The 24,674-nt window shown below is 40.5% G+C and overlaps 1 protein-coding gene and 1 non-coding gene across 2 annotated transcripts in view; both read right to left on the bottom strand.

Moving 5' to 3' along the window:
• The window catches only part of LOC120270298, a 6,210-nt gene extending 4,941 nt beyond the window's left edge, over positions 1 to 1,269 (bottom strand). Inside the window, exon 1 of the mRNA XM_039277314.1 lies at positions 206 to 1,269. Coding sequence (XP_039133248.1) covers positions 206 to 1,269 — 1,064 coding nt within the window. The remainder of the gene's footprint in view (positions 1 to 205) is intronic.
• A 3,561-nt stretch (positions 1,270 to 4,830) lies between these two features.
• Positions 4,831 to 4,935, bottom strand: LOC120271371. Its single transcript, XR_005539983.1, has one exon. It is a non-coding gene; the product is annotated as a small nucleolar RNA R71 (small nucleolar RNA).
• Between the last annotated feature and the right edge of the window lie 19,739 nt (positions 4,936 to 24,674).

Below are 24,674 nucleotides of genomic sequence, written 5' to 3'. Positions count from 1 at the left end.
ATTGATGCTTGGCCCCGAATCTGCCAAGGCCTTTTCTTGCATGCCTTCCCCAATCACACACGGAATAATGAAACTCTCGGGATCAGTTAATTTCTTAGGGAGCTTCCTCTGAATTACCGTAGAGCAGTTCCGTGCTAATGCAACTGTTTCTAATTCCTCCAACTTTCTCTTGTTAGTCAGCAGGTCTTTCATAAACTTTGCATACTTGGGCATTTGAGTTAACGCTTCAACAAGAGGGATGTTTATGTGCAACTGCTTGAATACATTAAGGAATTTCTTGAATTGAGCCTCTTCTTTATCTTGCTTTAACCTAGCCGGATAGGGAATGACCAGCTTGTACTCTGGCACCCTTGGTGTTGGTAGTTGAAGGGTTTCCTCATCTTGCTTTTCCTTTCTTCCTTCAACTTCACTCTCAGATGGCTTAGGGTCTTCCTGTATGGCTACCCCATTCTCTATAGTGCTTGAGCCCTCCTCGGCTTGTGCTTCCACCAGTTTCCCGCTCGTGAGAGTGACGGCTTTCAAATGCTCCCTCGGATTATTTTCAGTATTACTAGGTAAGCTACCCGGTGGGCGCTCCGAATTTGCCCTAGCAAGTTGCCCAACCTGGTTTTCCAATGATTGAATGGAGGCCTGAACATTCCTCAAAATAGTGTTCACTCCAGCGAATTGATTGTTGATGTTCACAAATTTTGCCTCGGTACTGATCATAAATCTCGCTAACACATCTTCAGTAGTGAACTTCTTCTCGGGCTGCTGAAGAGGTTGAGGTGGAAGTCCCTGTGGCTGCGGGGGCCGATGTTGTTGTTGTTGACCCCAAGAAAAATTTGGGTGATTCCTCCATCCCGGATTATATGTGTTTCCATAAGGATTCCCCGGGCCTCTGGGAGCTCCCCCAACATAATCAACTGTCTCAACTGGGGCTTCTGAGGCTATTGAAATTGGGCACTGAACAGTAGCATTCCTGGCCCCACAAGTCTCGCAAGACAAAACTGCACCAGAATTTGAGCTCGTACCCAACACAAACTGATCAAATCTCTTTGTTAGGGCCTCAACCTTGGCGGCTAGCGCAGTGTTATCATTTATCTCATAAATTCCAGCTGCCTTAGGGGGTTTTTGCCTAGTAGACCAATGACACTCATTACTTGCCATGTTTTCAATCAAGATTTCAGCATCCTCAGGGGTTTTACTAGTGAATGACCCCCCTGCTGCAGCATCGATGAGCTGTCTGGTTGCATAATTCAGGCCATTGCAAAGCATCTGGATCCTCATCGACGAGGAAAAGCCATGATGGTAACACTTGCGTAGGAGATCCTTGAATCTCTCATGTGCTTCAAAAAGTGTCTCAGAGTCCCCTTGCCGGAATGCGGAAATCTCTTGCCTCAATTTAGCGGCTTTGCTTGGTGGGAAATACCTCGCAAGAAATTTGTCCACCATTTCCTTCCAAGTAGTGATCGACCCCGGTGCCAATGACGTTAGCCATCTATATGCTGTTCCCCTTATACTGAATGGGAATAATCTCAATCTTATCGCATCATCAGACACTGAGTTAATCTTGAAGGTGGAACAAATTTGGAGGAAGCGAGACAAATGCGCATCGCGGTCTTCATCAGCTAGCCCGTCAAATTGTACGGAATTTTGGACCATCCCAATTGTGCTTGCTTTGATTTCAAAGTTATTAGCCGGCATGGTGGGAGCATGCACACTGAATTCCTCACCAGATGAGCTGAGGGCCTTTCATAATCGGACAAAGTACGCCTTGGTTCTGCCATGACTGAAGGTTCACTAATCTCAACCCGTGTTCCTAGATGTTCTGAACTCTCAGCCACCTCTCTCAATCTTTGATGCAAGGTTCTCTCAATTTCGTCGACAGGTTCTACTAGATTTGTTTGATTTGCACGTGTCGTAAGATGGTACCTTGCACAATATTGAAAGCCAATAATCAGGATATAAGTGCGAGATAATAAAATAAAATAAGAACAAGTGAAATGGAAATATATGTAGAAAAAGAAGCAGATGAACAAAATAAAAGAAACAATGGCTAAATCAATAAACTATAAGTTTTCCGAGTATTCCTTGTGGTTCCCCGGCAATGGCGCCAAAAACTTGATGAGCGATCCGCAAGTGCACGGAGTCGTCAAGTAATACCCCTCGTGCGAGCACGAGAGGGTCGTATTCCCTGGGCCCAAGAATCTACTCTTACTTCCTCTTTGCGTATTGTCTAGCCGAATGATTCGAAGGGTTTCTCTAATCTATTACTTGAAATAAAAGAACTACAAATGGAGTCTATGATAAGGTAGGGGTATAAAATCAGGGGAAAGAAATGGTCACGGATGCGGATTCCCTAGGGGCTACTAAAGTGCAAAGGATGCTAAGAATGTCATGCAATTGAAGGTTTGGACCTAGAGATTTCCTAAATTAGATCAACCCGATGGTCACGGCAATTAACCCCTAATCCGGTATAAGTATTGACACGAATTTCTTCGATCAAATCCTCATACGATTGCATTAACAAGTGGGAAATCCCTAATTAGGGGCCGGAACACAACTTGGTCTAGCCCTAATGGTGGAGAGTGCAGAATACCCGATGGTCACGGCGTATTCGTACATGAATCCCTTCCAAACTTGGTGTGTCTAGTACAAGGGCGATGGTCACGCTACCAAGTACAACCCTAGCGGTTGGTTTTACAGAGTTCTCATGTCGAGCAACACATCAAATGCACCAAGAATGAATCACAAATACACAACAATTGCAATAGACAAAATTAAATCATCCAAATACACAAGTTCACCCCAAGGTTCACCGGCATCCGGTGACCTTGGGGTCTACTCGTCCATGCAAACAAATACAAGCAACAAGTCCATGAAAACAACTACAAATGGCATAAGAAAACACCCTCAAACAATAGAAGTAGGAAGACAAGCCAAGCTAGGCGGAAATGCTTCCATGGACGCCGCGATGGGGGCGGCTTCCCTCGTCGTCTACAAACTCCCAAAGAAGAGACCGATGAAGATCTAGCCAAAACCGAGCTTCTCCCTTTGATTTCCCTTCTCCAAAATGTGTGATCTTGCCTCCTAAAGACTGGTGAAAATCGGCTCCAAGAACTCTCCCCAAAAACTCCTCCGCTTGCCCTAGAAAAATCTGTTTCATTTATATCCCGTCAGTCCATGCGGGCATCCATGCGGGCGCATGGAGCCCGTGAAGCTCACAGCCAAATGCCCAGAAAACATGCCGTTGCTACAGTGATTTGCTATAGTACCGAGGGTTGTGAAATTCCAGCAAACCTCACGGGCACCCATGCGGGCACATGGAGCCCGTGACGCTCACAGCCAAATGCCCGCAGCATAAATAGTGATCAGCTACATTAACGCTACAGTGCTGGGACCCCAAAAATGCCGTTTTCGGTGTTGAATTCATCCAATTTGCATTTTTGAGCTACATTCGGCACATTTATGCTCTGCAACACCAAAAGAACAAATTTATACTCAAACGGGTATCAATTCATCAAGATATACACAAATAATACAAGATCAATACGTATAAAATACGTACATTTAGGCGTTTATCAAACCCCCTTTCTCGTCCAGTGTGAATTATCCTACCTCCATTTCCTCGAGTTCTTTGTGGTCATAGTAGTGTGAACAGGCTGGGGCTTAGTTGTAAAGACAACGGAGTGAAAGTTAAAGTGATTTTATCACCTAGGCTTAATTGTGACTAGGGACCTCTCACCTGGACAAAACAATTAGGTCTACATCTAGGAAGAGGGTTTATCACTTGGAATCCCTAGAACTCCATACAATTTTATACCAGTGTGAGGTGTTAAGATTGTTCGATTTCTCCACCGAGACATAGTATAGAATTAGTCATGGTTGACCTTAGATTTGGGACTGTGTATTGAAGGATCTCCACGACTCATTAATGCATTAGATAAGAAGCATATTAGTTGGTTTTGCACTTGAAACGATTGTCCTAGGCGGAACAATATCCGAGTACCCCATTTATATCGATTGCCTTATCTCTCACTTACTTGTGCTTCACTTTCTTATTTCTTTTATTCTTGTTTACATTACATCTTGTCAACACAATCATTATTCATCTTCACTTTGTTAAGAAGCAATTGAAGTATTTTTACTCTCCTACTTCCTGTGGATACGATACCCATTCACTTGGGATTATTACTTCGACAAACCCGTGCACTTGCGGGTCACATGCAAGGGCATTGTCAAGTTTTTGGCTCCGTTGTCGGGGAGTAACCGTTTAGATATACTTTGTACTTTGCTATATTAGCTATTCATTCATTTACTCTATTTCACATCTTCTTATTCTATCATCGTTCTGATTTGTTTTCTTTCTTTTATTGCAGCTCTAGGTTATGACCCGAGGGAATCCTTCGGTACTAGTTGAAGGTGATTTTGAACTTGCACGTAGACTCAGAAGAAGGGGTAAAGAACATGTACAAGAACCGTCCAATCAAGTTGAAATTGAAGTTAAACGGTCAGATAATATGGTAGAACAGAATGAGCAATAGAGAACACTTTTTGATTATGTTAGGCCCTCAGTTTTGGGCACATAATAGAGTATTGTGCGACCCCCGATTATGTTTTTGAACTTTGAGCTAAAGCCGGCGTAGTTCAATGGTTTGCCCAATAAGGATCCAAAAAAGTCGCATAAAGGACTACTCGGAAGTTTGTGATATGCTAAAGATTAACGGTGTATCAGATGATGCTATTAGATTTAGGGCTTTCCCATTTTCTCTCAAGGGAAGAGCCAAGCAGTGGCTTCATTCCTTCCCAAAAGCATCTATCATGATTTTAAATGAGATGGTCGAAGCTTTTCCCGAATGAGATATCGTCGTTTGTGCAGATGGAATTGGAATCATTGTTTGAGACATGGGAGCGCTTCAAGGATCTTTTGCGGAGGTGCCCACAACACGGATTTCCCGAATGGATGATTATTCAGAATTTCTATAATAGGTTTAATCCGAGTACAAGGCAATTGCTAGATGCCGCCATAGAATGTGCAATGGGGAGTAAAACCACAAAAGAAGCACGACAATTAATAGAAGACATGGACATGAACAGTTATCAGTGGAGTGCTCGGGAAAGGAAAAAGGTTGTCGGGCTCCATAAAATAGATGCAGTCACTTCTTTGGCAGCCCAAGTGTAATCATTGAGTAAGAAGTTAGACCTTCTAACTTCTAATAGAGTGGTGGCCGTAACTACTTGTACCGGGTGCGGTGGAGGACATGCTCCTTCCGAATGCCCGATCTCCATTGGTGTTGCATTTTCGGTGGAAAAAGTTGACTTTGTGGGTAATGCAATGAGGAACCAAGATAATTCATATAGCAACACCTACAATCCAGGTTGGAAGAGTCATCCCAACTTTTCATGGAGCAACCAAGGGCAACAAAAGGACATGGCATCACAGGGTTTCCAACAGCAACAAGCCCAGAACATGGAGAATAGAGTTTCAGGCTTGGAGACCCGGATGACCGATTTAGAGAAGGCCTTAACTAGATTTGTGCAATCATCGGATACACAGTTTCAAACAGTCGAGGCTACACTTCACAACAACACCGCTTTATTGTACAACCTAGAGAATCAAGTGGGGTAAATAGTGAAGTCTCTACTGGAGAGACACAAGGAAGCTTGCCAAGTAACACTGACACCAATCCGAGAGAACATGTGAAGGCGATCACTTTGAGAAGTGGTCGTGAGGTTGAGGGTATGCTTCTGAGTGAGAAGACCAATGTAGAAGCACCCGAGGTCATAGGGTTTGAGGAGGGAGCATCCAAGGAGAAGGAGGTGGCACCACCACCTTACAAGCCAAGAATCCCTTATCCCTCTAGATTAAAGAATGATCAAGCGGATGAACTACAAGAACTTTCTTGGTTTGCTCAAGCAACTACACATAAATATTCCCTTTGTTGAGGCATTATCCCAAATGCCTAGGTATACAAATTTCTTGAAAGCCTTGTTAACCAACTAAAGGAAGTTGCAGGAGAGTGCCTCCATGATTTTAGATGCCTCTTACTCAGCGGTCTTGTAAAAGAATATGCCAAACAAGAAGAAAGACCCAAGAAGCTTCATCATTCCGTGCAACATTGTCAATTTGGGTGAAGAGATGGCATTGGCGGACTCAGGGGCCAGTATCAATGTCATGCCATATTCTTTCTTTAAGAAGCTAGACTTGGGATAGCCTAGGCCCACTCGGATGACATTGCAATTGGTAGACCGAACGATGAGACGTCCATGGGGCATCATTAAAGACGTGCTTGTCAAGGTTGACAAGTACATATTTCCTGTAAACTCATAGTGTAGGACGTCGATGAGGATGCGGAAGTTCCTTTGATACTTGGGAGGCCATTCTTGTGCACTTCCAAGGCTTTGATCAACATGGACGGCGGGGAGTTGACACTGAGGGTTGGATATGATAAGCTCATATACCGCCTCACCGAAGCCATGCGACATTCTCTTAACTTTGATTATACTTTGTATTTTCTTGACATTACTGATGAGATAATTGATGAATATGTGCAGGAGATGTTTAATCCGGACCCATACGAAGGGTTACTAGACCAAGAGGTGGATAATAAGGAAGTAATGATGCTTGGTCTAGAGGAGCAAGTACCATCTAACCCGGGGATCATGAAGAAGGTGCAATGGAAGATGAAGAGGGTGAGGAGACGTCACAAGAAACGCCCCAAGGCTGTTGGGGATGCGCAAGAATCGAACAAGGTGGATGAACCCTTGTTAAGTGGCACCAGGCCCGATAATTCCCCTTTTATCTTCAAGAGACTTTGCTCATTATGCTTTTAAGTTATGGGTAAGAGGAAAACCTTCATCTATGAGCCCCCGTGAGGTAAGACAAGGTACGTCAAGCTTAGTGATGTTAAACAAGTGCTTCATGGGAGGCAACCCAAGCATTTACTATTTTCCTAGCTGTTTGCATGAATAAGACGTTGAGTGTTGGTGTCCATATGATTTGATGCATTGTTGTGAATTTTTCTTGTGGATTTTTGGTGTCATCGTGTGCTTTAAGGTGTTTTGGCGAAGTTTTTGGTCTTGTCGCTAATTTCGCATGATTTTGCTGGATTATTTAGCATAGTAGGGCAGGCTCTGACTGTGTATACATGATCAGGAATTTTCTGCAGAGCCTGCAGAGTTTTCTAAGCCATCCAGAGAAAACACACAGGTGTGTGGAATTTCAACATGCCCGTGGATATCCACTGTGAGCTCATCCAGAAAAGCCACAGGGGCGTGGGCGCGCCCCTGTGGGTGACCTTAGTGACATCCGCACGCCCGTGGGTAATTTTTGCGCGGGCGTGCGTCTTCCTGAAGAGACTTAGAAATTTTTCTTGAGAGCACACAGGGGCGTGGACTCGCCCCTATTAGTGATCCTGTGATAAATGCACAGGCATGGGTATTTTCTACACGCCCATGTGGATCTCTACAGAAAAGCTCTCCTCCATCCTGAGAATACATAGGGGCATACGTTTGCCCTTGTGAGTTGGGCGTGTGAAGGTCCACACCCGTGGGTAATTTCCGCACGGGCGTGGATCACACTTAGATGATTTTCTCGGATGGATAGGGAAGCCACAGGGGCGTGCGTCTCCCATTGTGGGTTCGGCGCACTAGCATGGGTAATTTTCGCACGCCGGTGCGGTTGCGTTTAGAGACAGAGGAGTGCTTTCTCGAGAGCACACAGCGGCATGCGTCTGCCCCTATGACTTTCTCCTATGGAGGCGCACGGGCGTGGGTAATTTCTATACGCCCTTGCGGATGAACAGAACATCAAGAGGTGCGAGTTTCTTTTAAAGTATTGTCGTATCTCTTCATTCTCACACTCCTAACTAGTCTGAGAGCACATTCGCACTCTTTCCCGACACCGTACCATCATTTTAGAAGGATTTTCACTAGTTTTTTGGCCGATTCCAAGTTTTAACGTTCAACTCATTGGTAAGCCCTATTTCCTTCTTTTCTTTTCCAATTCTTGATTTTAATCAAAGAAACTAATTAATGTTGCTTCGTTTCTACAATTAGAAGAGTTATGCATGCTTAGAACAAAGTTAGAAATAATAAAACGGTGTATTTTTGGCTTTGTGAGGCGCGGCCGTGCGGATTTCATGCCCCGTGGATCCACCCGGGCGTGTGGAAATTCCACACGACCGTGGGGATTTATGTAGTACTACTTTATGGGCTTGTTTGATCAATTTTCCTTCAAATTTTGCAGTTATGGCACCTCGGTCAAAGAAGCAAGCTGATAAACGGCCTCGTGAGTCATCCCATGAGCTAGAAAGTATGAGATTTGCTATTCCAGAGCATCAAGTGCCTTTTGAACGGTTACCGAGGGTGAGATTTGGACAATCTCACCTCCTAGACACTAGTATACTAAGGAATATACAGCAGGGAGATGAGTTAGCAGACGAGGTCGAGGATCTCATTTCAGTGGGTGATTGGAGGTAGTTACTGTTGAATAAGGAGCCAGCCATTCGTGCACTTACACTTGAGGTCCTATCATCATTTGAGTTTGATAGATCTTATGCAAGATTCAACAGCCTTGACGGCATTCAGTTTCGAGCATTTGGGCATCACCATAGCATGAGCATTTCTCAGTTTTCATTCGGCTCGGCTTGTACGATGAGGCATTTACCGACACTGAGGAGTATGCCCAGTTACCTACAGATTACCCAGGAGACTTGGCCCCGTAGAGAGCGTACAGAGTATTGTGTGGTCAGGGACAGTATGAGCCAGGGCTGTCGAAGGCCACGTGCTTTTCTCAACTTGCGTACCGATATTTACATGCCATTCTGAGCAGGTCGGTAAATGGCCATGGTGATAGAATTAGCGTTTTGAGCTGGTAGGAGCTGTTGTACCTATACTCGATGGTTCAGAGCACACCGATTCATCTAGGGCACATTGTCCTAGAGTATATATGACATCAGGGACAGTACGACAAGGGGACCATTGGAGAAGATGAGGCAGCTCCACAAGACCATCGTACTTAGGGTTTTTCTATGGATTACTTGTTTTTTACATTCAATTTCATTGTTGATTGTAACTAGCTCCATGGAGAGCTAAACCCCCTAGTGGGTACTTCGATTTGTGAGCCCTAGGATGTATTTGTTTTATTAAACCTTTATTATGCTTTTTATTAATTATTGTTTTAATTGAGTTCCAATCTTGAATGCTTGATTGATTGAATACTCCCATAGAGTGACACTAGGGTTGAGAGTTCGTATTGGTAACCCTTGTGAGTGAGTGACACACCACGAGAATTAGACAAAGCTAGATTGGAGAAGGTTGAGAGGGTGTGTCAAGAGGTAGCAGAGAGTCCCCTTTCCCCTTTGGTGTGATTTATCCTACCTCCATTTCCTCGAGTTCTTTGCGGTCATAGCAGAGTGAACAGGCTAGGGGATGACCCTCCATTGGGGCTTAGTTGCAAATGCAACGGAGTTAAGCGTTGAAGTGATTTTAGCACCTAGGCTTAATTGTGACTAGGGACCTCTCACCTGGACCAAAGGATTAGGTCAACATCTAGGAAGAGGGTTTATCACTTAGAATCCGTAGAACTCCATACAATTCTATACCAGTGTGAGGTGTTGAGATTGTTCAATTTCTCTACCGGGACATAGTATAGAATTAGTCACGGTTGACCTTAGATTTAGGACCGTGTATTGAAGGATCTCCATGACTCATTAATGCATTAGTTAAGAAGCATATTAGTTTGTTTTACACTTGAAACGATTGTCCTAGGCGGAACAATATCCGAGTACCCCATTTATATCGATTGTCTTATCTCTTACTTACTTGTGCTTCTCTTTCTTATCTCTTTTTCTCTTGTTTACATTACATCTCGTCAACACAATCTTTATTCATCTTCACTTGGTTAAGAAGCAATTTAAGTATTTTTATTCCGTTACTCCCTGTGGATACGATACCCATTCACTTGGGATTATTACTTCGATAACCCCGTGCACTTGCGAGTCACACCCAAGGGGCGTTGTCAAGGTGTATTATTCTCTAACCCGTACATCACTAGACTCATCATGGGGATGGGTCTATTAGATGCTATCCGTGGGGCTGAGAAGATGATCGCTCCCTCCTTTCTTGGCCTAGATACGATGAGACTGATGGGGTTAGTGTGCAGACATGGGCTTGGAGTGTATGTTTTGATTATGCCTGCCCCAGAGATAGCCGAGGATAGAGATGACACAGCAGAGGGGTCTCAGCTTGCTCCAGAGCCGCAACCAAAGCCGATGGAGAACGACGCACCACCGGCCACACAAGAGCTGTGTTTAGAGCCGCCTTTAGTGCATATGTTCTCTCCATCTCAATCCTATGATCAATTCTAGAGGCTCGATAGTGCTATAAGGGTGTTACAGACTAAGATTGATGAGGTTCACGTGACACAGGCCACGCACCATGCTGAGGTGATGGCATGTCTAGACAGTTTACAACAATTATTTGAGAGAGACGTTGCCTCACCGTTTGTTCTGAGACCGAGGACCCCTCAGCCTTCACCAGCAATAGTCGATCCACCAATTTCAGCATCGTCACCACCAGTAGTAGCAGCAAAGGAGACTGAGCATGACATCAACACTTGATGCGTCATTTTTTTATTTCTTTATGTTTTCATATTTCATTTTAGTATTGTATTTTTCACTTATATACCTCAGAAAGGATCTTCCTTCTAAGTTGATCTTTTATTTTTGTTGTCTTGAGTTGTTTTTCATTGCTTCATCTTTATGTACTCGAGTTTATTTTGTTTTGTTGAGCTTCATTGAACCCCCTCGTGTATGAGTGCAGATGGTCTTGTCAGCATGAAAATTGAGGACTAGTCATAAACACGGTCAATGTGTTTTACACAAGGCCGTGTGTGCTCCACAATCCGTTGGAGCTCAACTCCCAAGGAACTTAGCTCCATCAAATGTACCACAAGGAATTCAGGGGAGTATTATTTCAATTGCCCACTTCCACACATAATTTTGAGTGTTATACTTTTTATTGTACCTGCATGCGTACATTGAGGGTAGTGTACATCTTAAGTGTGGGGGGGAGTTCACATTACACATGTCCTTTACATTAGTTTTGACTGAACATACATGCTCAAGTAGCCAATGGCAGTTCACCTTAGTTACAATGAGTGTATTCTTGAGTTTAGGAGAATTTTTTTTACATTGAATGTTTTCATGCTCTAGTTTTTACTTGGATTTTTAGGAATTTTTGGAAACTCGAGTTCGATGTTTAGTGGACTAGTTAGTTTTGTTTCTTATGTTTATTTTTGCTGAAAAAAATGTTATACTTGTCGGTTATGCATTGGGGTAGAAAGAGCTACCACCTATGATGTATGGAGCTACTCTTATAAGTCGGATACTAGTTATACCCTAATGAGAAAAAGATCTATCTCATGGAATGAGTGAAAGCTATCGCCCTGGTAGAAAGAGCTACCACCTCGAAAGTGTGAAAGCCACCTTAGCGGCCGCTTCGGAAAGTGCTACCCTAGAAGTTGTGTGAAGCTACTACCATCTCTTTGTGTTGTGTTTTGTAGATAAATAAGTCCCTTATACTTTGAACATTGAGGAGTATACTTTGGGTTAACTTGAGTGACTTTACACACACTTACACGATTTTTTGGTGTTAACCTTTTTAATTCAAGTTTTTAGCTAGAGCATTGATTTTTCATATTTAGTGTTGAAATTTTCCTTACTTATAGAATGCTCTCCTTGCATGCTTTGGTAAACCTAAGGCCAAGCACTTTCAATGTTTCCTTCTTCTATACTTCAATGTTTTATTTTTGCTTGAGGACAAGCAAAAGCTTAAGTGTGGAAATTCCAAGTTCAGTAAATCACTGTAGGAGTTACTGTTCATAGGCCGCTCGAAAATCAAGTTCTACAAATTCACACCAGCATGCGGAAATTCCACATGCCCCTGTGGATTCCCAATTCTAGTCCAATTCAAAGTCGTGACTTGTACCGATTTAGGGATCCTTTTTGCATCCTTTCTCCATCTTTCGCCTATCTTTGCAGGCGCCCACCGCTAGGGTTTAGAGAGGCTTAGGCTAAGTTTTTGGAGAGGTTTGATGGCCTTCAACACCACATTCATTTGGAAGAGAGTTATTTTGGGTAGCTTTTGTCGGAATCGATCTGGCGAGGTGTTCCCTAGGCTTGACGAAGGGACCTTTGGAGAAGACTCGACCACTCCACAAGACCATCGACACGACTACCGAGAGGATTTTATTTATGGATTGCATATCTTTATGTTTGATTTCATTATTGATTGTATTGTGCTCCATGGAGAGCTAAACCCTTAGAAGGTACTTGGACTTGTAAACACTAGGATGCTATTGTTTCATTGACCTTTTATTATGCTTTATTTAATTGATGTCTTTAATTGAGTTCCAATCTTGAATGCTTGTTGAGTTGATTTTTCTTTAGAGTGACACTAGAGTTGAGAGTCCATCTTCGTAGCCTCTATTGATGAGTGATACACCATGAAGGCTAGACAATGCTAGATTGAAGAGGATTGAGAAGGTGAGTTGAGAGGTTGTGGATCATCCCCTTTACCCTCCGGTGTGATTTATCCTACCTCCATGTTCCTAGAGTTCTTTGCGGTCACAATAGAGTGAAGTGCGAAGAGACAAACTCCTCTGGGGCTTAGTTGCATGAGCAATAGAGTGAAGCGTTGAAGTATCTGGGGCTTAATTGTAACCAGGGGTCTTTCGCCTAGACCAAAGGGTTAGATCTACATATAGAAATAGGGTTTATCAGTTGGAGTCCGTAGAGCTTCATGCAACATTGTACAGTGTGAGGCGTCGAGACTGAGTGATTTCTCTACCGAGGAATAGTGTAGGGATAGTCACGATTGATCTTAGGTTTGGGATCGTGTGTTTTTGGGATTTCCAAGACTCATTAAGCATCAATTAGGAGACATAATGATTGGTCTTTCACTTGAAGCATTTATCCTAGGGTGAGCAATGTCTGGGTACCTCATTTTCTGTCGACTGCCTCTCCTATTATTTACTTGTGTTCTCCTTTCTCTTTCTTATTTTCTTTAGTTTAGTTCACATTGATTTTGTCCACACCACTATTGTTTTATTTTCACTTAGTTAAGTAGCAATGTTTGTGTTTCTAATCACTATTCCCTGTGGATACGATAACCCACTCACCTTGGATTTATTACTTTGACAAACCCGTGCATTTGCGGGTCACACGCAAGGGGTGTGTCACTAAATATAAAAAAAAAAGGTTTTGACAAACATAGTAGGCGTAAACTTTATATAACAACACTGGGGATGGCTACAATTATGTCATTATCCGTATTAGCGAAAAGTAAATGTTGTGATTCGCCCGACCACAAATTAAAGTTAGTTAAATACCTAGAAAATTGACCTTTATGGGAAAAAAAAAATGACAAACATCAAAATAAAAGTTTAGTTTAGCAACTACTTTAATAGTATGATTTATTTGTTTATTTATTTTTAATAAATAGGTGACAAGTGTTGCTATTTAAGAGAATAAGCAATGCGCGCATGCATGGAGCCCAGTCAAAAGGTCAATAAACACTTATACCCTTAGTTGGGTTTTAGTATTTTATTTCAGGCCTTCTCTGAAACCTAACCATATGCAAGAGACTTAGTAGTAAAGTAAGACTATTTTACCATTAATTTTAGTTTTACCCTAAAAATCATTTAAATTTTTAAAAAATTATATATAACTATAGCTATCCAAAATTGAAAAATTTTAAATCTTTTATTGAGATGTTTTTAAACATTCCTTAATTTTTTAATATAAAAGACCACAAACCATCATCATAATCAAACCTTAAGAATAAAAATCAATTGGTGTTGTGTGCTTTGGTGAGATGTGAGTTAGAAAATCAAGGCAACTCTTCGGGTGGCCAAGTTATTGCACAAGCAAGATGAGAGTGTGCTCTATTTCTACAAACAACTCAAAGAAGCACTTTATAAGCAGAGGACCATAATGATGAATTTGAGTATCTCAAGCTAGAAGAACAAGTGGAGAAGATGAATAATGATTATGAAACTACAGCTTCAACTAACCACTCTAGAGTTAAAAAACCTTGGACTTCACCAACAAAGCCATTGAAGTTGCAAGGTTAATTAATTTTCTTTGCTTTTATATTACCTTTTTGTCAACTAGGACTCATTGTCTCTTAAGTTTATTCTGTTAAAAATTAGTGAGCTATATAGAATTTCTTGTGAAGATGACACTATGATTACTAATATTAGAGTGGTTATTGGAAAATTAAATTGTATTAATGAACATCTCAGTTTTGTTATTAGCAAGATAAGGGTTTCTATGGAGTTGGGGAAAAAAAGATGATGATACCTTTGGGGTGGTACTGCAACATTCAAATTAAATTCCAAGAGTGACAACATCTTCAATTAATGTGAGTAAAATTTGTTGCCGAGATAGAGAACTAGAGATTCTGAGAAAATTAATTATAGAGCCCAATGCCAATGCTGATTGCAAAGTGAATCTCATCCTGATAGTGGTGTTGCAACGTTGTAGAGTGTTTACGCAAAAACGAACTACAAGGGAAGAAATTGTTACTAGTGTTGGATGATGATTGGTCTTTAGTATGGAAAAAAATCCTCATCCCTCTATAATATTCTCAAATGAAGTTGACAAAAATTGTGGTAACAACCCGAGAATCAAAAGTATCAAGAAAGCAAGATGAAGAAAATAAAACTGTACTAATAGTGCGTTTGGATCAAAGGAATCATTACTATTAGCATAGTAATCCTTTTACTATTCATTGTTGGTCTTTGTTTGATTACAGCAAAGGAGTGAATATTATTTTCATAACATAATAAAATTCCTTGTTATAGATGAATCTTTGTCCCTTAAAAATTGAGGAGAGTCTCATTCTTTGTGTAGAAAATGACATTTTTACCCTTGTTTGGAATAATTGATGTAAATTATTTAAACATGTTAGTAGTTATATAAAATATTTTATTTAAATATTTAAATATAATAATTAAAATGGATACTAATTAAAGGGATTTATTCAATTAAAAATAATTAATTTTAACAATTTGTTTTTAATAGTTACATGAATTATTTTATTTATATATTTAAATATGATACTTAAAAATGGATAATAATTACAAATTTTAAATTATTATATAATCTAGTTAATTTAATTATTATTTATAGTAAAGGATATAAAAGGAAATTTATCACATTTCTCTTTCATACTTTTTTCAATTCCTCAATCACATTCTTTCTAACCAAACAATGGTTTGTTACTATTCTAATACTTGATGTGGTTTGTGATGAGTAGAAATACCCACCTAGCATAGGTATGCAGTGATTAGAGGGAATTGTGAGTAAGCCTAAGTATAGGGTACTTTGGGGACTCTTCCTCCAATTGTCCCGAGTGAGTTAATGGTAATCTACACACTTTATACAGTCATGTCGAGTGGGTTGTAGGAGAAATTGTATCTCTGCTCTGTTTTTGGATTAGGGGTAATCACTCTCTTCAAGGGAGATTATCTACATAATAGATTGTTATTAGCTCATAGTGACGTTTCATAGAGTGTTAATACGATTGCGTGGATGTTTGTATCAGCTCTGTACTTATTCAGTTACTATTAACCTGAGAAATCAGGGTTTAGTATAATTCTAGAACCTCTCAATTCAAATAGGATTGTAAACCTAGACAACCTTTGTCCTATACTTTGTAACCCTAGAGGGATGCTATGCCAAGACATTGTTTTTTCTTCTGACTTTCTTCTTGCTTTTTACAGTATTTTCTAGCTTTTGTTTTCTTTTGTTCACACACATATCACTTCATCACTTCAGCTATTTTTCAGAATTAGGGCTATTACTATTATTTACTTTCTTCACTATGAACAAACACTTTTCTTTATGCACATTATTATTAAGATTAGTGAAATTAGGGAATTCAAGTGATATTAGTAACACTTGAATTCCCTATCATGTTTTTGGCGCCGTTAGCATGGAAGATTAGTGACATTAGTAACACTTGATTTCTGTTACATTAGCTATTTCTTTTCTTTCTTATTTTTTAATTTTGTTTATCTTTGTTCTTTCTGATTTCTTTTCTTCTCTTTGAATTCAGTGTATGCCACCTAAGACAAGACAACAAGATTGGCAAAAGGTGAGAGCAGTATAGAAAGGGTGATTGGAACCAGATTAAGAACAACTTTATTGAATGAGATAGAATATTTGACAGTGAGTGTAGAGGGATAGCAATAGACACTATGGTATATCAAGGGAACTGACTGAGGACCCTTTCAAATTATACTCGTCCCACTCTTGATGGTTCTCAGTCAAGTATAGTGAGCATACCATTTATAGCAAACAATTTCAAGCTTAAGCCTACATTCGTATAGATGGTTAACAATTCATTACCTAGCCAAGCCTCACCAAGGCCTTATTCCTTACCTAGCCAAGTCTCATGTATGTGCACGCTATCATCGCATGATCTTTTATAAGGTGAGGCAACAACACCAGAGTGGTGAGCCGATAGGAGCTCTTATTTTTGTTTAGTATAGTTGAGCCTCACCCGACCACATTAGCTACACATTAGCAAATTTTATTGGTATGGGGCTGGGAGATCGGCTCTAAGGCCAAGAGATCGTGGATGGTATTATTTACCTAGGGATAGATACCCTATGACTGATAAGGATGGTATTGCCCCACAGCTCCAAATGGATCCTCACCGCGACAACCACTGAGCAGCCATTAGAGCGGGGTAAGGACACGGATGAAAAGTCAAACAATAGGTCTGATAGTGAGTCATCCCTTCCATCAGGCACTACACTGGAGAATGCAACTAGCTGATAAATGCCTAAATGTTTGTATTCTATATGTATTCATGTCATATTATTTATGTATAAATCAATGATTTGTTGCCGCTTGTGTGGTTTAATTGGTCTTATTCATGTTTCAGGTCTTGAGGATATCCAAGTGAGCTCGACAACGCAAAAGAAAAGAAAAATGACACCAAAAATGGTATTTTAGATCCCTGTGTACTCTAGCAGCACTGCAGCACTTATTGTAGCAAGAAGAACTTGGTAAACTCAAAGTCTCAGGTTTTGTTGATGGGTTTCCTAATGGCCGTGAACATGCAAGTGAATCGGATGAAGAATGGACGGTTTTATTGTAGCATTTTACTGTTTCACTTCATGAATATTTTGGCAAATTCTAGAGACTCTTACGGCCCCGTTCATGCCAGTGAACAATGCCATGAAGCCATCTCGAGAGTGTTTAAAAGGAGGTTCTTGGGCTTTTTGAGGAGCTCCTTCCATATCTTCTTCTGCAACATCCATCATTACTCTCTATCATCCAAATCTAGGGTAGAGAATGTTCAAGAAGACATTTTAGACAAGGAAATCAAAGGATGAGGCAAGATCCGGCATCATCTCCCATTATTAAAGCTTGTAGAAGGCAAGGAAGCCACCCCCTTGGTGGTATTGTTGGAAGTTTGTTGTCTCTTAGCTTTCATCACTTAAGAGAGTTCTTTGTTGCTTATTTATTTGTTTTATGAACTTGATCATGTATTTTCTTAGTATGAACAACTAAACCCCAAGGTCAATGGGTGTTGGTGAACCTTAGGGTAAACTTGTGTAGATTGGATGCTTTGATCTATTTTATTGCATTTTGGTGTGTTGTGATCCTTGCTTTGTATACTTTGATGTATTGATATGCATGAGAACTCTGTATGTTGATATCTAGGTTGTGCACAGTTGCGTGACTATCACCCTTGTACTGGACACACCTAACTTGTAAGAGATCGATGTACAAATACACAGTGACCATCGGGTATTTTGCGCCCCTCCAATATTAGGGTTGGAATTAGTTTGTGTTTAAGTCCTAATTAGAGGATTCCCTACTTGTATTGCAATCATAGGATGATTTGGTCGGAAGAAATTCCATATCAATACTCATACTTGATTATGGGTGTATTACCATGACCATCAAGTTGACCAATCTTAGGAATATCTTGGTCCAAACCATCAATTGCATGACAGTTATAACATCCTTTCACTTTAGTAGCCCTATGGGGACCCACATCCATAACCACCTTCATGCCTTGATTTCTATCCCCGATTTGCCTCAACTGTAGACACTTATTTAGAGTTCTTTCTATTTTCTTATAGTTTAGAACACCACTCTAACCTATAAGCTTGACATCACGTGAAGAGGAAGTAAGAATAGATTCTTGGGCCGAGGGAATACGACCCTTTCGTGCTTGTGTGAGAGGTATTATGATAAGTGCTTGTGTATTAGCAATATGAAGTATTCTTTTCTTACATTGAGCATTACATTTCTCAGATTTTATTACTTGTGCATGTGTATTTGTGTTCTTTTGTGCATGTAGGATTATGGAGACAATTATGGAAGAAAGGAACCAAAAGTAGATCATGGATGCATTATGTTGATGAAATCTTGGAGGGGCACAAAGGTAGTCACACTCATGTGTTCTGACTTGTGTGCTACTAGCAAGATCTTCATCAATGTGATTCTTATGGATGACGCAACACGATCTATCGCATGGATGTGTGCCCATTCATGTGGCCTCGATGAAAAGTATAGATTTAGGACTATTTTAGCAAAGTACTGTAGCAGTTATTGTTCATAACTCGCAGGAAATAGACTTCTGGAAATTCACAAGGGTGTGTGGAAATTCCATTTCCACACGCCCGTGTGGATGCCCGATCCCAGCCCCTATATACGTTTTAGAGGATCTTATTCTCATCTTTTCCCCAACTTTGAAGGCACTTGATACTAGGGTTTATAGAGGCTTTGCCAAGGTTTTTGTAGTGGTTCTACGGCCTTCAACACCATGTTCCTTTGGAAGATAGTTATTGGGGGAGCTTTTATTGGCACCGATTCGATGATGTGTGCCCTAGGCATGACAAGGGAACCCTTGGGGAAGATGAGGTAACTCCGCAAGACCATAGACACGGAATACGTGGGGGTTATACTTATGGATTGCATGCTTTTTCATTTGATTACATCATTGATTGTATTTTGTTCATGGAGAGCTAAACCCCTAGTTGGTGCTTGGACTTGTAAATCCAAGGATCACTTTGTTTAATTGAACTTTTATTATGTTTCCTTTAATTGATCTTTTAATTGAGTTCTAATCTTGAATGCTTGTTGATGTGATTTTCCCTTAGAGTGACACTAGGGTTGAGAATCCATCTTGGTAATCCTTGTGGATGAGTGACATACCATGAGGGTTAGATGATAAGTGCTTGTGTATGAGTAATACAATGTATTCTTTTCTGATGATGAGCATTACTTTTATCAGATTTTAGCTCTAATACATGTGTATTTGTGTTAATTTTGTGCATGTAGGGTTGTGGAGCCAAATATAGTGGAAGGAAGCCACAGTAGATTGCGATGGCACTTTGTTGATGAAATCTTGGAGAGAACAAACGTAAAAACACATGTTGTGCTCGATGATATGTGAATTTGTGTCAACCTCCATGTGCTCGAGTGATTACATGGCTTGGAGGTGTTCGGTAATATCGTAAAAATCAAATAACATTAAAAGGGCATGCGGAAGCAATAATATATTTGCGATATATATTCTAATTGTTTTAATGAGCACCGTAACTTAATTAAAAGGCCTAGAAAATCACCTCTTGATGATTTTATTTCTTTTGATGCGCCGAACTTATTTCTCGGATTGTCGTAGATCTCCTAGCGCCAAACGAAAGTTCCACGCCTCTAGATCACACGTTGGAATTAAGAGACAATCTCCTCTTCTTCTCCAAATAGCAGCTAGGGTTAGAGAGGAAGAAAGAGCTAGGGGATTTTCTCACTAGAAAATTAATTGAGTCAATTCTATAGTTGGAGAGGAGTTATATTTATAGAAACTTCATAAAACATGATAAACATTATTCAATTATGGGTTCTATCCGAAATATGAACCTTCATAACATGATAAACATCATTCAATTATGAAGTCCTATTCAAAATATGAACCTCCATAATATGATAAACATTACCATAGAAGTTCTATTAGAAATATGAGTCCTAATCTAACTAAAACCACTTTTATCTTTGAGTCCTCATAATTTGGATTATCTATTCCACTCCATCGAATTTAAATCAATTTAAACTTAAGACAAAAACCCTAGATCAATTTACAAGTTCACTCATCCCATGAAGTAAAATTATAAATTGACAATTTTACCTCTGTACTCAAAACGAGATTGATTCTTTATCCCTTTAAGCTTGACTCCCTAGGTTCATTTCGATTGGCAATGGGAGGATAGCAAAGGATGTGGGTAACACTTAGCCAGCCCCGTGGCCCCACTCGTAGCCCAATTGAACACGAATGAGTAGATCATTACGAACCTTTCCTATTATGATTACCATATGTGTATAAACCTTTCATTCTTGTATCCCAACCGAGTGAGAGCCATGGTAATTGTCAAACTCACTGAACTCGATCATTTGCAAATAACTATAGTGGGGTGAGATTACCAAACTACCCTTCATGTCTCACACGATTAGTTTGACTGCCTTGGCCAAGGTCTTCTAATCTCACATACTTATAGTCGCATAAGATACTGACTCGTTTACTTCTGAGAGAACGAATTCCTTCTTGGTGATGACTCACATCTGCTACCTGCCCGACATAGTCGCATCTCGAGGTCAACCCTACCAAAAGGTGAACTGAGCCTAACAACTCTAGTAACAAACTAGATGTCACAAGTACATTGTGATCATATATCTTAGGTCTAAGGTTCACTCATATGATCATAACCAACAATCCCAATCATTGACTGTCAAAGATTAAAACCCATGTGATTGGATTGTTGCGAGTCATGTTCGAATACACCAATTCCCAATGATGTATTTATGACATATGCTCCCACTATTCCATAGTGTTCAACTAGCACTCTTTGTCAAAGTATATGTCATACAAATCCTTACGAACCTTTAACGCCCAATTAAAGATTCTATGATTTGCGAACTGTTTAAGTGTATAAGTACCAAACTCTTCTAGTGCTCTTCTCTTTATCCCACAAAGAGTAGAAAATTTAACTTAATACACATGGACTATGATATTCAAAACTAATTATAATGCCATCACAAGATTTATATGAACATCAAAATAAATACCTTCTAAATAAGAATGTATAATACAAATGAAATGCCTTAATACAAGTATACTCGTTGGCATTCGAGGGCAGAGGGAAACAAAGGCAGTCACACTTGCGTATTCTGACTTGTGTAATGCTAGCAAGATCTTTGTCAATGTTATCCTTTATTGAAGATGCGACGCGATATATGGCATAGACGTGTGCCCGTCTATGTTGCCTTGATGAAAAGTGTGGATTCGGGAGTGTTTTTGCCAGAGTAATGTAGCAAGTTATTGTAGCAAATCACTGTAACAATTTGACATAGCAGTTACTGTTCACAGGCCATAGAAAATGAGATTCCTGCAGATGCACAAAGCCGTGTGGGAATTCCGCACGCCCGTGTGGATTCCCGATTCCATCTCTATATAAAGCCGCGACTTGTACCGATTTGGGGATCCTTCTTTCATCCTTTCTCCATCGTTTCCCCAACTTTGGAGAGGTTTGCGGCTAGGGTTTAGAGGGGCTTTGGCAAGGCTTATGCAGTGGTTTGATTGCCTTCGACACCACGTTCTTTTGAAAGAGAGTTATTGGGGAGTTTTCATCGGCACCGATTCGGCGAGGTGTGTCCTAGGCTTGACAAGGGAACCTTTGGAGAAGACGCAACCACTCTACAAGACCATCGACACGAACTCCGAGGGATTTTATTCATGGATTGCATATCTTTACTTTTGATTTCATTGTTGATTGTATTGTGCTCCATGGAGAGCTAATCCCTTAGAGTGTACATGGACTTGTAAACCCTAGAATGCTATTGTTTCAATGACCTTTTATTATGCTTCCTTTAATTGATGTCTTTAATTGAGTTCCAATCTTGAATGCTTTTTTTTTAGTTTATTTTCCCTTAGAGTAACACTACGGTTGAGAATCCATCTTGATAGCCTTTGTGGATGAGTGACACACTATGAGGGTTAGACAATGCTAGGTTACAGAGAGTTGAGAGGGTGAGTCGAGAAGTAGCGGAGCGTCCCCTTTCACCTCCGGTGTGATTTATCCTACCTCCATGTTCCAAGAGTTCATTACGGTCACAATAGAGTGAAATGCTAAGAGATGAACTCGTTGGCTTAGTTAAGTGAAAGCAATAGAGTGAATCGTTGAAGTAATCCATAGTATCTTGGGCTTAATTATGACTAGGGTCTTTCACTCGACCAAAAGGTATATATAGGAATAAGGTTTATTGATAAGTGCTTATTTGATAAGAATGCGAAGTGTTCTTTATTTATGACGAGCATTACTTTTATCGGGTTTTAACGCTAATATGTGTGTATTTATGTTGTTTTCTTGCATATAGGCTTGTGAAGCCGAATGTTAGAGAAAGAAGACAATGTAGATCGTGAATGCACCATTTGGAGGAAATCTTGAGAAGATTCAAACACGAAGACATAAGTGGGGTTCAAGACGCGAGCATGTGTGCCAACCTCCTCGTATTTAAATTAGCACAATGATTTGGAGGGGCACATGGGCAGTCACATTCAAGCATTCCGGCTTGTGCATGTTTAGCAAGATCTCTACCAACATGTCAGTTATTGAAGAAGCAAAGCAATCTACGATGTAAACGTGTGCCCGTTTACATTACCTCGATGAAAGCATGGATTCGGGAGTGTTTCGGGCCGGCATTGTAGCAAAATACTGTAGCAGGTGATAAGTGCTTGTGCGATAAGAATGTGAAGTGTTCTTTCCTTGTGTTGAGCATTACTTTTCTCTAGTTTTAACGCTAATATGGGTGTATTTATGTTACTTTCATGTAGGTAGGGTTGTCAGGCCGAATATGAGAGAAAAAAGCCAATATGTGTCATAATGCACCAATTTGGAGGAAATCTTGCTAAGGTTCAAACGTGAAGACATAGGTCGGGTTCAAGATGTGGGAATGTGTGCCAACCTCCTCGTATTCGAGTTATCACAACTATTTAGAAGGGCACAAGGGCAGTCACACTGATTGCTTCCCCGCAAGTGTACGGGATCGCCAAGTAATACCTCGCGTGAAGACACGAGGATCGTATCCCACGGGGCTAAGGATCTCCTATTACTCCTTCTCGAGCTATTATCTAGCCTAAGATCTCAAGTGATGGATTTTTACTCTACAAAATGTAATTAAAGCTAAAATGAGGTTATGACCAAATTAGAGAGAACAAGCAATAAGCAGGCAAGAAAATCAATGAGATGCAAAGGCCTATGGATGAGGATCCCCTTGAGGGGTTATCATGCAACATGGATGATCATCTAAAGATACAAGGGTAAAATGGACCATGAGATTCCAAGTTAGAACAACCCCAATTTCTCGGCAATTGAACCCTAATCCCATACGAGCATAGATAGGAATTTCTTCCAAATCTACATTCCTACGATTGCATTGAGTACGAGGAAATTTCACTTAGGATTAAACCTACTCTTCTTCGGATTAAACCTACATGGAGGGCTACCTAACACCCAATTTCTCGGCGTGATGATACAAGTATCCCCTTCTAATCCATTCATGATCTAATACATGCGAGCAAGTCACATCTACATGCATCACTCATAAAAGAGCTACGGATTTCTCCTTAGTGTAGCACATAGCATGAAAACAATGGATTAAATCTCAAAATTACCCCAGCATGGAGTTAATAAGTTATCATCCAACATACATTATAAAACACCCCAAGGTTCACCAACACCCAGTGGCCTTGTGGGTCTAGTGTATCATCATCCCACAACAAGCAATACAAACAAGCAAAACATGAAACAAAAGCATAAATAACACTCCCTAGGTGAAATGGTGGAGGAGTAGGTAAAGAATGTGCCGAATGATGCTTTCCCCTCCAAAGTAGTGCCAAATGACGCTTCCTCTAGCCGCGGGTCTCCTTCCTTCAAATCGTGATAGATCTCCCCTTGAATGATGTTGCCTTCTTGCCTTGAGTATCTTGGACCTTGGGCTTGAATGATCATCTAGCTTCCTTGCCCTTCTTCTCCTTCCTAAGGTCGTCCCAAAATCTCCCCAGTGATCTCCCCAAAATCGGCCAAGAAAAGGTCCAGCCAAAAACCCAAGATTTGCGATCCATATGTGGTGCATACGGCCCCCATACTAGGTAGTATGGAAATCTAGGCAGACACTCCAAATCAATCCGCTGGTACAGTGCATACGGCCACCATATTGGGTAGTATGGTGGTCGTATGAAATTCCTATTTTCTTCTCTTTTTGCCCAAACGATATCTTCTTGTTCTCCATGACTTCCTTATGCCCTACAAAACAAATAATAGATGATTAAGTGCAAAATGGGCATCAAACCTCACAAAATACATGCAAAGTGAATACGATATATACATGAAAACATCTACATTTAGACACTTATCACACACTCAAGCATTCCGACTTGTGCATATAGAACAAGATCTCCACCAACATGTCCGTTATTGAATAAGCAAAGCGATCCATGATGTAAACGTGTGCCCGTTTGCGTTACCTTGATAAAAGCATGGATTTGGGAGTATTTCGGGCCAGCACTATAGTAGGCTACTATAGCAAAACTGTCGCAAGAAACAGCCG

This window comes from Dioscorea cayenensis, chromosome 10, assembly GCF_009730915.1.
Source record: "Dioscorea cayenensis subsp. rotundata cultivar TDr96_F1 chromosome 10, TDr96_F1_v2_PseudoChromosome.rev07_lg8_w22 25.fasta, whole genome shotgun sequence".
Classification (NCBI taxonomy): domain Eukaryota; kingdom Viridiplantae; phylum Streptophyta; class Magnoliopsida; order Dioscoreales; family Dioscoreaceae; genus Dioscorea; species Dioscorea cayenensis.
The sequence above is the reverse complement of the archived record's forward strand: the minus strand, read 5'-3'. Positions and strand labels throughout refer to the sequence as shown.